At 39.5% G+C, this 14315-nt stretch overlaps 1 protein-coding gene across 1 annotated transcript in view; it reads right to left on the reverse strand.

Annotated features, from left to right (window-relative positions):
• The window catches only part of LOC149170321 (THO complex subunit 3-like), a 209616-nt gene that overhangs the window by 42649 nt on the left and 152652 nt on the right, over positions 1 to 14315 (reverse strand). Inside the window, exon 7 of the mRNA XM_089428986.1 lies at positions 6117 to 6216. Within this exon, the coding sequence (XP_089285112.1) occupies positions 6117 to 6216 (100 nt within the window). The remainder of the gene's footprint in view (positions 1 to 6116; positions 6217 to 14315) is intronic.

Raw genomic sequence — 14315 nt, forward strand, 5'->3', positions numbered from 1 at the left:
CAGAATCCCATTGAGCAACTCACTAAAACTCTCACTAAGTTGCAACTCTCAGAAGGATAACTTAAGAAGGTATAGGTGGATTTAGACAATGCCAAGCGTGCCCTTGCACAAAAGGAGAAACAATTGGAGACTGCCAAGACAAATGCAGAACTGATTAGCAAAAATCTATAGGCAGCAAATCAAGAAATCATTGAGCTTAAAGACAAGCTAAAAGGAAATATGTCTCTCCTCTAAGCCAAATAGCTAATATGGGATGAAGTGATAACAGAGATGAAGAATAACTGGGAGTATATGAATCTGATGGCAGAGCAAAAAGTTGCAATCAAGGACTATGAGTTCTTCATCTTATCTGCCAAGGAGGAGAATGAAAAGAATGTTGAGACAGCTAAAAGATTCATTCAATATGTAAATGAAAAACCACTAAGTGAGTTGAGGACCATAGATTTGGTAGATCGGGTGACTACAATCATGGAGGTCTCCAAAATCATCTAGAAGGAAGCTACTACAAATAAGGATGAAGAATGTCTAGAGAAGGAGTTGAAGGATGTAACTGCTTTTAACTCAGAATTTGAGCAGAGGAACCAAGCAGGACTACCCAGCTGTTGGGACCTCGTAGGAGGATTAATCCCATGGGAGCAGTACAGTCAAATGCCAATAGAGGCTAAGAGTAGAGTCGATTCCTCCCACAAGACCTCCTCCTTAAAGGGCAAGACAGTGGTGAACTATCTAACGAGAGATTTCCAACTGCTAGGGCTGGTGAGGACCTTGTTTCGCTCCAGGCCAAATTATGCAGGGCTCACAAGTCTTAAGATCGCTTATCAAAACTTCTTTCGCTCTCCTCTACCAAGTCCAGCACTGTGGCAGAAATGTGACCAGTTTGTCAACCCTCCTCAACTCCAGATCATCAACCCAGCAACTCTTCCTCCAGAACCTCGCCAGTGGAGATGAAGATATTTTTTATCGTGTCAATCATGACACCTTATTGTTTTATGTTTTCTGTAAATATTTTATTTCAAGAAATGAACTCAAGTTAGTTAGGGTTTTGTCAGTACAGTGGTGCAAGTAGCACGCTCATATCATTATGTTTTGATGAATCATTGGTAAATCAAGAAGGAATATTTTGTAAGGGGTATCATGCTATAAAAGATTGTTTATGACACATTTTGAAGGGTTTTGAATTTTGTTTCAAAGGGGGCTTCGGAACTATTAATGGAGAAATGGAAATTGTATGCTCTATCTAAAGATTAATAAACAGTTTTGGTGATTCTGCTTGCATAAGGTTGTAGTATGTATTCTCTTCTATGTTTATCCCATTCATCTGTGTTTTCTTCTTAGATGACATGTAATAGTAGTTGTTGGATGTAGTTTTATGAAATCATGGATTCATCTATGTCTAATATTGAACTGAGATGCCTGTGACTAATGAGATCTGACGTCCTTAATATGCACTCCATGTAATCTGAAATATCATTCAAATGTTCATTCCTTCATTTCTTACTGAAGTCTCATGCATGGGATTCTATGTTTAGCCCTATGTATTTGACTTCTCTTCTACATATTCTTCTTTCACACTTGCTACAATGACCAATGAACTATATGCTTCTGTAAGTTAGCCACCAAAGCTTGATATTTAAGTCTTCTATGAGTCTACTTTGATATAAATGGTAATCTACCCTCTTGAAAGAGATTTTGAATCAATTCTATTAAAAATATGTTCAATGTTGAGTGTAAGTGAACAATTGCAGCAGATCTTACAAACACTCTTTAAGATGTCCTAGGCATTGGTATCTCCTCAACCCAGGGGCAGTGTCTAGGATCTACAACAGTGAGCACATTAATGGCTTTTGTCTTGATTACATTTATGAGTTATATTAATGTCATGGTGGGAAAAGGTACTTAGAAGTGTTGTACCATGTACTTTTTCTAATATTAAAGTCACTTGTACTTTATAAAGTGACTTTATGTCTAAAAGTACTAAGTGTACTTTTCTAATATTAAAGTGAGGAGAAAAATCACTTTATGAGAGAAATTAAAAAGGTACACAACTTAAAAAAAGTACTAGGAGACTTTTAAGTGATGGGGCCAATGTATGAGGGGGGTCATTTGGGAGAAATGATCTCAACCACACATCTTGAGATTTGAGGATGAAATCTCAGCCATTGGATCCTAGGTTTAGGGATTCAATCTTTTCCAAGGAGACAAAAGAGGAAAAGGGAAGTTCATTCTTTACTTCAAACATGAGAGAGCATTAGGACAAGGGAATAGAGGAGAAAACTTCAAGGAGCGGAGGAGAAATTGCAACAATAAAAGAGGGGCTCAAATCTCAAGGGGAGGACCGTACTGTAGCACGAATTTCAAGGAGAAGCAGGCACGATTTTGGAGGAGGATAGCAGCAATTTATCAGCATGAAGTTTGAGGAAGTCAGGGCATGAATTTTGAGGAGGGGACTATGTTGTTTTTGCCCGAAATTTGGGATTCTGCCTGCTACATGAAGCATGAAAATTGAGGGAGATTTCAGCAGTTCTCTGCCACAAAATTTGAGGAGGTACAGTTAGCTAACTGTACCTCCTCAAATTTGGGGGGGTCACGTTTCGTACCCGTTCCCGGTTCGGAAACTCGTACCCGTTTCCCCGTTTCGTGCAACCTTGCCTTGTATAGATGCTTGTTTTTCGTTTGTCCTTGGAGAGTTGGAGACCTAGATAATTTGGCAACTTCTTCATTCAACATGATGAATCCAATGAAAATATTGCAATTCTAAAAACAATTTAATCTGCTGAATTTCAAATGGGATATGAAATTCTACTTCCTCAATATGAAGTTCGATGAGGTTGGAACTACTCTCGAACATCCTGAAATAATTAATGGTAATGTGAAAATTTTAAGTAAAAGGATAAAGAGGGAAGATAAAGGAAATGTCAATTTCTACATTAAGAATTTAACATTACCATTAATTGCCAACATATTTTTCCAAAATAGTCAAAAACAAGTCAAACCAAGTCAAAATAGGGAGATTTAACGTTCAAAATGCATCATATGTCATTGGCAAAGCCCGAAAACATGTTTCTATCTATACAAAACATGTTTCCATACAGAGGACATATTCATATGGCCAAAAACATATTTCTAGGCCTACCACACACATTTCCATACTTTTGCATAGAAACGAGCCTAGTATGACCCTATACTAGAAGTTTCTTGCACCATAGCTAGAAGTCCTAATGTTACCAATGAATGCTTGTTGTAGAGAAGACTGAAGGAAACGCCTTGTACACTTGTGGGATGCAAGTGTAAGTGACAAGGTGTTTTTTGGTAGAGAAGCTAGCTTTGCGTAGTAATGATTCCCCGTTCAATACTAGGAGTTGGTGGCTAGGGTTCTCTATGTTTTCCCTAGCTAGGGTTTGAAAAACCTGAGATTGCACCAACTTGTTATAAACTATAACTATGTATATGAACTTCAACTCTTATATATTAATGAAATGTTTCAACTGTCCTATTATTGTGTACTTGCAAATTTGATTTTCAGCGTCTATTGTCTCTTGACTGGGTAAACTTCGGCACTTGCTATTAATACCAATTCAACATAACAAAGGGATGAAATTGTTAAGAAATTTAACATATATCTTCAAGATAACAAGGCAGACTTACTGTTGTAAAATGTAATATCCCTTCCTAAATGATTTTGGAACAGGATTAATTTCTACATTTTGGGGGCCGATTTTGGAGGTGATGGGGCCCATTTGATTTTATTAGGGGGCTAGACTTAGTAGAAGTTATTTCAATATGGTTAATTTGTACGTGGGGGCCACCCACAATAGGAGAATACGCATTCCCTAGTTCGATTTGCATGGAGGGTAAATCGATGGTTAAGTAAGGGACCCACGATGGAGGGAAAATGGAGGGAAAAGTGCTCCATGAAATCTATATAAGGAAGGCAACTCATGAAATCTATATAAGGAAGGCAACTCTCCTCATTTCAGCGTCTTATTTTTTAACATATTGAACTCAATCTTAGTTGCTCGAGCTACTTAGTCAAGTTACTGTGTTGTTTAGCACACGAGTGTCTCCGAGCGGAGATCTCAACCCTTGCTTCGGTGGACTTTGAGTGCCAACCTTAGGAGGGAGTTCTTCTTCATCTCAGTTTGTAGTAGCAGCAGGGAGACGAGTTACAGCAGTTGTAACTCGAGTACCAGTAGCAGGGAGATTTACAGCAGCACGGGGATTGTGCAGTCATAGCGTGAGACACTCCAGGAAGTTGGGGAGACAGGAGCATCCTTTCATCATTTTCAGGAGTATAGAGGGCAACTACAGACAAGAGGGCCATCCTACACGCAACTCTCATTTCATCACACGCAGGACTGCATCATCTCCTCCATGACTGCGCAATCATTGGAGTGAGACTCTTTGGGGTAGCACCATCCAAGGGAGTTTGGAGCTGGAGTGTTGGGAGATCATTTGGAGGGCCATTTGAGGAAGATTGTTGGAGTTGGGAGAGTGGAGATTGACAGGATCAGTCACAACAACAGAATTCGAAATTGGAGGGCTAAGCTGTGAAGGGTCATTTTCTGAAGGTTGAAACCAAGGGAAACCCTTTCTGGGTTTTTCTGAGTTTTGGGCAAGCATCACACTCCTAATTTTATAAAATTTTCTGGGCAGATCTCAGGGTTTAAACAAGGGTCCCAACTCAGCCAGCAGCTAAAGGAGCTAAGGGGAAATTGGGCCAAAATTCCGAGGTCAACATTTGGCCAATTTCTTCGTGGGTTATTCTAGGTTTCTTGCATAGATGTTGGGATTAATTTCCCGGAATTTTCTAAGCAACAGAGAAGGCTCTAACAGCAAATCATTTCAGGCAGCAACACCTTTTTTGGCAGTAACAGCGCAGTGCTTGGGCAGGATTACCAACAGATTTGAGGAGGGTGTTCCATTGTTCATTTTGGGCTTTTGCTAGCTTGCATAGAGCAAGCTTAGGTGCACACATTCCAGCACATTGTCGTACACCTCTTCCCATTTAATAAAATGAGTAGACAGCACAGTTTGGTTGCCAATTTTGTGGTCTGATGGTCTGATTTAATTTTATGATGTTATTTTTATTGTCCACTTTGCATGGCACTATTTTCCCTAGTTTGGAACATTGCATAAAATATGTTGTAATAAACTTATTTCAAATCTCTAATTATCGTGAAAAAGAGTGCCCTAAGTGTTGTAACTTGTTGACATTGAAGTACACTTGTTCGAATATTAAAGTAGCCTAGTGATTTGGAGTGGAATGAAGTGTTCACTACTGTAATTAAATATTTCAGATCAGCCCTAAACACTCAAAGCATTGAAGGATTAGATCCAAGAAATATCTACTGAGAAGTGAAGTTACTGAATTCTTAACGAAACTCCTAGACAGAGAATTATAAAACTCCCACATAACTCCAGCAGAGTAACCAGAATTCCATCCAGCTTTTTCACAAGCAGTCTTGGGTGCTAGGAGAGTCTAGGTTCCTCATGGTTGTGCTTCCCACAAGGTCATACGGCCAGACCCTTAACAGCTCCAGTCAGTCCCCAGGAGATATCATCCAGCAGTGTATTGGGTATTTCAAAGCGATTGATACCCTCACTTCAAACCGTTTTGATCGAGTCTTCAATTCAACAATCATAATTTCCAAGGGCATGAACATCTAAATACTTTCTCAAGGATTTTAGAGACTTTCAAACATTGATGTCCTTATATAGGAGCTCTTACAAGAACTACAAGAAATATCCTTCTTGCATTGTAACATCAGTTTCTTGATTTCAAAAGCTAAATGCTTCAACCATTTCACAGGACGGTCTCCTTTAAGTGCTTGGTGAACATCATGTTCAACACTGTATGCAACATAAATGGAAAACAATAATAAGATAGGAAGATATCACAAACTAAAATTATTTACTCCAACAAAAGGAAAGACTGATTTAGAAATAGTATTCGAATTTTGGTGGTCATGCTTTCCTTTTGACCTATCAAAGAAAACATGTAGCTATTAACAACATGACACAATGACAACCATAAAAAACATCACATAAAAGCTACTGAAGGCAATAAATGGAAACAATGTATCCTTAAAATAGTCAACAATATGTAATCAAGTTACCTTCCTATAGGATCAATGGCAATGCAATAGCAACCCGCAGTGTGAGCAACAAGTGTATGAAGAACTTGAAGAGAAGGATATGACAGTACTTCAACAGTGCCTGAAACATAAAGCAACTCAAAAAATGGCAATGCATCACATGATAATTGTAAACATTTATTGCTACACATATTATTCAATTAGATCCTTGTTAATGTACCCCTCACCATTTCCATTAAGCAAATATCATGAAAACATCTCTCTACAGATTGAGAAAGTTCAAAGTTAGAATTCAGTACAATTACATATGAAAACACCTTTGAGGATTACAAAATCCATTAGAACACATTGAGAAGGTTAATATTAATATTAATATTAATGTTAATAAATTTGTATTATTAATTTCATACATACATACACATACACACACAAACATATATATATAAAACATGAAACGACCCCTGACCCCCCCTCCCACCAGTACCACCATCTCACGAATCCTTCATGTTGGGCACAACACACTACAACACATGCCTAACACGAGTTTGACTCATGCCCTGGGAGCACAACACAAATCAAACTCATGTCAAACATGTGCCAATTTCATATCCTGATTTCGAGATACCTGTCCCTCAAAAAAATCCATCCACACACTTTATGGATTGCTTTTGGGAATTTTTTCCACTCATTCACCGCCTTGGAGCTGTGGGAGCATTTGGACAGCAAGCAAGGGAGAGAAACAAATTTTAGAGATTCGAAATGCAAGTAGATTTGGCAGTCTGCTAAAGTGTGCCAATTTGGTGAAGGAAATCAGCACTTGATCAACCAGATAAAGCTGACCAATGCTACTACAGAATGGCTACTACAGCGAAATACTGTTTACAAATAAATCATGAAAGCAGTAAATGACAGCCAACCGTGCAACACAAGTGTCTTTGAAGACAAAAATAATCCATATTTACGCAGAGAAATCCTATTTTAAATTTGAATATTTCTAATCAGCAAACTGGCTTCGTTGTTTTGTGGGTTGTATTTAATATGGTGCCTGAAGGATACTCTTAAATAGCCAACTGAATGAAGTTCCTGATATTATATAGATATAAAATAGTAGGTTTCAAAGACAGAAATCTAATCCAAAACAATTCATAACACTGGAATGGTAGATACATACAAGGAGATAGCAGTGGTGGTATTGATGTTGATTTTGATGTTGATGAGCTATGAAATTCTCCCATTTGTTGAAAATAGTAGCGAGAGAAGGTCTTATGTGCCTTATGCCTTAGCCAGAGAGACCACGATTAGTCTTTCTTTGAGCATGGATGAGTTCTGGTAGATGGATGAGTTCGTAGAGACAAGAAATTCAAGCGCAGAGATTGTAGTGTTAGCTAACTCAATCTCCAAGTGCCAGTTTGAATTTAGAAGATAACAAGTTTAGGAGCTTAATATTGATTGAAGCAAGGACAAGTTTAACTAGCAGTTCGACTTGGTTAACAAGTCAAACTCAACTTGTGTTCTAAATTCATAATTGCCAGATATATCATGGATGGCATAATTTAAAAAGAGGACGAAGGCACAAGTTTGTATCATTATTGTTGCACGAGTTTGTGTGAGGAGAGATTCTTGTTGAGAGAGCGTATCTTGGAGGAGCCAATACGCTGAGATAGAGAGTCTTTCTTGTTGCAGGTTTGCGCTAGGCTATGTTGCACGAAACTTCTAGGAACTTGACATTTCAGGACGTACCTGTACCCGAAACTACGAAGCTCAGCCGACACTTGACTGAAACTTGAACATCATGTAATCATCTATGAAAGTTAATATAGACTTGGTTTTCCTTCTAAATTGTCATCTATGGGTCTTATGCCCTTTTTTCTTGCAAAGTAATGTGTTATTCATTTATTTATAAACTTCTTTTTATATATATAAACATATATGATGTTTCGGCTGATGTTTCAGTCAACGTTTCCATTTTTAAGAGGTGATGTTTCCAAATGTACCCATTTCAAAAATTCCGAACCATTTCGGTGCTTCGTGCAACTAAGGCACTAGGATTTAGGAGGAAATTCCTAAATAATAGGAACCCAATCTGCACTAGGAAATATTAGATTTCATGCGCTAAGAAATAGGGGCAGAGACTGCACAAGCTAAGTGTAAGCAGTGAGAACGAGTGTATTTTCTATTGAAACAGACTGCCTTGTAAGAGATCTAATTGCTCAAGTTTAACAATAAATTCTACAGCAAGAAGTGGGTATTCCCAGTTGGATTTCCCAAGAAAAATTATTCTGCTAATTGTGTGACTCTATTCTTTATCTCTGTGTTTTATTCCGATGCTTATCTATTGTGAAGAAATTATGTGTCTTGTTGAAAAGAAACAAACTAGTTTCAGATTGTTCACCATAGCAGTTGCAGAGCATAGAACAGCATAAATATCAGCACCAAGAAGATCAGATTTGTGAAGAGCAAGATCAATGTGTGAATAACAAGATCAATTTGTGAAGAGCAATTCTTTGGACAAGGAGGATGGTGCACAAAAGACTTGTTGCACACATTTTGTCAAAGTTCCAAAGAAGCAGTTGTAAATTCCAATTTTCTTCAAAGATCAGGACCATTAGCCAATAGATTATTATGTCATTGTAAACCCATTCTGCAAATTTGTAATGTAAATGATATTAGTACGGTTATTAGTTATGTAACAACCTAGGTAATAAAACAGTGCGACACACGCATGTAAAAGAATATCGAATCAATTGAATTAACCTGGAGCAAACAGCTCAATGATAATACAAAGATATTTACAATAATAGAAACATCAGGTTTCTATGTAGAATATAGAACAAACAGTTTCATCTAAGAAACTGCTAAAAGAATAAAAATAGCAACAGCTAAAAGACTGAGCATTACTAAATAGAAATATATTCTAATACCCTCCCTTAATGCTCAATCTATTTACAACACCAATAGACCCGCGGAATTTTACAAATTTATCAGGACCAAGAGGCTTGGTGAAAATGTCGGCGGGCTGCTCTGTTGTGGGAACATAGTGCAACTGAACTGAGCCGTCTTCAACCAGCTGTCGAATGTAGTGGCAGTGAGTTTCCACATGCTTTGTTCGTTCATGAAAGACTGGATTCTTGGCAAGTTTGAGCACTCCCTGATTATCACAAAACAAAGAAGTAGGCCCTGTCTGGAAAACATGCATATCTGCAAGCATACGACGAAGCCAAACTGCCTCACAGGCTGCCTTAACTGCTCCCCGATACTCTGCTTCTGTTGAGGAGAGAGCCACTGCCTGTTGCTTCTTACTAGTCCAAGTAACAGCACCAGATCCTAGACTAAACACATACCCAGCTGTAGATTTACGGTCATCAACCGAACCGGCCCAGTCAGAGTCAGTGTAGCCACTGAGAATAGGATTGGAGCTGCGAGTATATAAGAGGCCATAATCAGAAGTACCACGCACATATCGTAGCACCCGCTTTGCTGCTATCCAATGATCAGCTTTAGGAGCTAACATAAAGCGAGAAATGTAGCTTACTGCAAAACTGATGTCAGGTCTAGTAGCAGTAAGATAGATGAGACTGCCCACTAATTGCCTAAATAAAGTTTCATCCACAAGGGGAGAGGATGACTGTGCTGAAAGTTTGAGCCCTGGTTCCATAGGAGTCGTGGCCGGTTTGCAATCCTGCATTCTGAACCTTTCCACAAGATTTTTGGCATACTTGGACTGAGAGAGAAAGATCTGATTTTCAGTCTGCCACACTTCAACCCCCAGACAGTAATGAAGAAGTCCCAAGTCTGTCATCTCAAAAGTTCTGCATAGATCTTGTTTGATCCCATGGATCAAATGTGCAGAGCTGCCAGTAATGATAAGATCATCCACATAGACAACTACAAACAAGATATCATCACCAGTATGCTTGATATACAGGTTTGCATCAGATGGACTCCGCTGAAAACCCTGATCTGTCAGGTACTGATCAATTTTCATGTACCAAGCCCGAGGAGCTTGTTTCAATCCATAGATTGCTTTAGCTAACCGACACACTTTCTGTTCTTGACCAGCAACCTTGAATCCTGGAGGCTGCGTCATGTAGACTTCTTCTTGGAGATCACCATTTAGGAAAGCACTCTTTACATCCATCTGATGAACTTTCCAATTGAACTGAGCTGCTAAGGCAAGCACAAGCCTTATGGTACTCATCTTGGCTGTAGGAGCAAAAGTCTCTTCATAGTCGATGCCTTCCTTCTGTGAGAACCCTCGAGCCACAAGACGAGCTTTGTACTTGTCTATGGTTCCATCAGCTTTGTATTTCACTTTATACACCCATTTGCAGCCTATGGGTTTTTTCTCTGCAGGAAGATCAGAAAGTGTCCATGTATGATTCTTCTGAAGACTCTGGAATTCGGCTTCCATAGCCTGTTCCCACTCAGATGTACCCTTAGCCTCTGAATAGGTTTGAGGCTCAAAAATACTGTGTAGGTTAGCCATAAGAGCAAAATTGACTGTAGACTGTTGTTTGTTCTTATGTCTAGAAGTTCTACCTTCAAGAAGCTCATCATCCCGGAGATCACCAATGGTTTTAGCCCACCATTTTGGCCGAAGAGTAGAAGAGCCAATATCAGGAGTAGCGGAACCAATATCAGGAGGAGGTGGAGAAGACTCAAGAGCAATAGGGGCCGCAAGAGGAGGGTTATTTTCTGGAGGAAGCTCAGATAGAGTATTATCAAATACTGATGCTACATCATCCCTCCCATCAGGTGGACCGACCGGAAGAAGAACACTGTGAGGCTGATCCTCAGAACACTGCTTAGAAGAAGAAGACTGAAAGAATCCTCTGTCCTCATCAAAAACTACATCCCGACTGAAGCTAAGACGACCAGTGGCTATATCTATCAGCCTATAGGCCTTGTGATGATCACTGTACCCTGTCATCATGAGTTTCTGGCTTTTGGAATCCAACTTAGAGCGCTTAGCAGCTGGAATCCAAACATATGCAACAGAGCCAAACACTTTGAGGTGACTGATCTTAGGCTTACGGCCGGACCAAACCTCTTCAGGAGTCTTCCCTGTCACAGCCTGAGTGGGTGATCGGTTAAGAAGGTAAACAGCAGTAAATACTGCTTCAGCCCAGAATCTGTTTGGAACACTCCTATGTTGTAACATGGAACGAGCCATTTCAACAACCGTGCGGTTGCGCCGCTCGACAACACTATTCTGCTGAGGAGTGTAGGGTGTGGTTAACTGACGTTTGATGCCATGAATATCACAGAAATTGGCAAAAGTTGAAGAACAAAATTCCCCCCCATTGTCGGTCCTAAGAGTCATGATGTTACAGCCAGACTCTTTTTCAACTAAGGTTTTAAACTTCTAAAAGGTACTAAGTGCATCAGATTTGTTTTTTAGAAAATACACCCACATCTTTCTACTGAAATCATCTACAATAAGTAAAAAGTATTTGCAAGCAGTGATAGAAGCTGTATTCATAGGACCACAAATATCAGCATGAAGTAACTGAAGTACCTTAGATGCGCGCCAAGATTCTCCATTCTTGAATGAAGACCGATGTTGCTTTCCTGCTTGACAGGCGCCGCATACCCCCAACTGCTGAGTCTGAATATCAGGTAATCCTGACACAAGTCCCTCCCGGGAGAGCTGAGAGAGATACTGCATATTTAGATGCCCATATCGCCGATGCCAAAGAGTACTGATGGGAGAGACACGTGCTGCTAGAGCCACTTCAGGAGAGTCACCGGTGTCAAGTAGCCTGTATAGACCATGGTCCTCTAGGCCAACAGCAACGGTTAAACTAGTCTCTCTGTCAATAATGGAGCACTTGTGTGCACTGAACACAACATCAAGCTGAGGAGAATTCCTCATAATCTGGCTGACAGATAGCAGATTAATTTCCATACCAGGAACATAGTATACATTCAGAAATATGAGTGTGCGCCCACCAGACTGAATTTGAACTGTACCTCTGCCAGCTACTGTGTACTTTTCACCTCCGCCAAATACCACGGAATCGCTGAAAGGTGAGAAGTCAATAAACCAGTCACGCCTGTGAGAGAAATGGCGTGATGCACCAGAATTAATGTACCATGCAGAAGAAGGAACATGATCTGAAGACCTTTTAGCCATAAAGGCATAAAAGGCTTGATTTCCTTCTAACATCAGATTGGTGAGCTTGGCCATTTTCTCAAAGACAATACAAATTTTAATGTGGCTGCCTGCTTATCCTGGTGCAGATCAACACAGAATTTGTTCTGCGAGAGAAAAAAAAATATATATATATATATATATATATATATATTTACCCAGCAAATAAACCTCCACAGAAATAAGACAAAACTCCAATTGTCTTAATTCAGGCAACAAAAAAAATAATATAATGATCAATACGTAAGCCGTCGTACTGAACTTTCTCACACAGCAGGAAAAAACGAGGTTAGGTAGCACATAAGCCCATGTTGTGTCGAATGACCACGATATATTGCCGCTGATATACTGCCACTGATATACTGCCGTAGATCTGGAATTCTGAAACCACCGGAGAAAGCAGATACAAGCACCACCGAGCACCGGACAAATTAGATACGAAACACCGCAGAGATATGTTATTTCCACGCCAATACGAACCACAAATGATTGCCGAAGCTCTGCAGAAGATTCGTATTTGCCGACGAGTACCCGAAAGAACTTTGTCAATAATTTTTAATAAATCGAGAGCCGACTGTGCCAGAGATTTCGGCCTGAAAAACAGTCCCTCTAGAAAGACAGCACCTGCAGGGTTTGTTCAAAGCCCGTGGATCGAGATGAAGACCCGAATCAGCGAAGCGGGTGCCGCTGAGATCAGAAAATAAATAAGCCGATAGTTGTGGAATGACTGCGGCTAAGTCCAAGCGGAATGACTGCCGCTGAGTCAATGACTGCGGAATGACTGCGGCAAAAACAGAACCGACACGCTTACGATGCGGATGAAAACGAAAGGGTCTGCGGAAATTCCTTCTTAAAACACTGTTGTGCCTCCCGCTGTCGTGGTGTAGCTAGCATACAAAGAAAATTTGGCGTCGAGACATATGCAAAAAAAATTTACTCCACACGAAATGTTGGCAGTCTCGTGGTGCAGATCCAGGATTGGACGCGGCGGCAGAGAGCGGTCTTCACCGATTGCAGAGGTGACGTAATCTTCTGACTGGAATTGATTGATGATTACCTGCAGTTGCTTTAACTCTGCCAACAAAACCCACCGAATCCACCAGCGATATCGATAACAGGAAAAACAAAGGCAAGGAGCTACCAAACGCTGTGGACACAATGTCGAGGGAATATACCACTAAGGAAACCCGAAAATACCACCCTTAAATTTCGAATGTGGCCACGATGACCAAAAATCCAGACCCCTAAAGAGCAATTTCGAAATGAAACAGAATTTTTCAAACAGTGAAAAATTATTCCGAAAGAAACCTGTGCTCTGATACCATAAAACAGTGCGACACACGCATGTAAAAGAATATCGAATCAATTGAATTAACCTGGAGCAAACAGCTCAATGATAATACAAAGATATTTACAATAATAGAAACATCAGGTTTCTATGTAGAATATAGAACAAACAGTTTCATCTAAGAAACTGCTAAAAGAATAAAAATAGCAACAGCTAAAAGACTGAGCATTACTAAATAGAGATATATTCTAATAGGTAAGCCTATGATTTTGACGAAGAATTTCATCCTAGGAGGTTTTTCATTTCATTGATTATGTGTGTTTCTAAACACGGATGATCGGCAGAGTTTCTCCCTCCAGCGTCACCCCAAAGCTAGGGTGGGATTTATCTTCGAAGTCTTAGGTGAGTCTTATTGTTTTAATCGAATCTTTTGTAAAAGTGATTTGGGAATAATTTAAGCTTATTGGCTAGATTATTTTATTACAAGTCACTTGGTCTACTAGATCATATTGTGTCGCGTAATTGGGTAAGTTATTTGACGGTCTATAATAAATGGGTATCCCCCCTGTGAAGGTTGAATTATTGTAAAATCTTATGTAAAAAATATTTTAGTGCATGGTCCCTCATAATTAGACACCATGGCTAAAATATTTGACGGTGGAAAAATAATTAATACCCTCAAGTGTCAATTAATTACTTTTTCTGGCAAAAATATAATTAAATCCTAAACCAGAAAATTAATTAATTAAAGTCAAAAATTAAAAATGTTAGAGAAATT

This window comes from Pinus tabuliformis, chromosome 4_2 (assembly GCF_031772625.1).
Source record: "Pinus tabuliformis cultivar Carrire ecotype Pingquan chromosome 4_2, CPIR1, whole genome shotgun sequence".
Lineage (NCBI taxonomy): Eukaryota > Viridiplantae > Streptophyta > Pinopsida > Pinales > Pinaceae > Pinus > Pinus tabuliformis.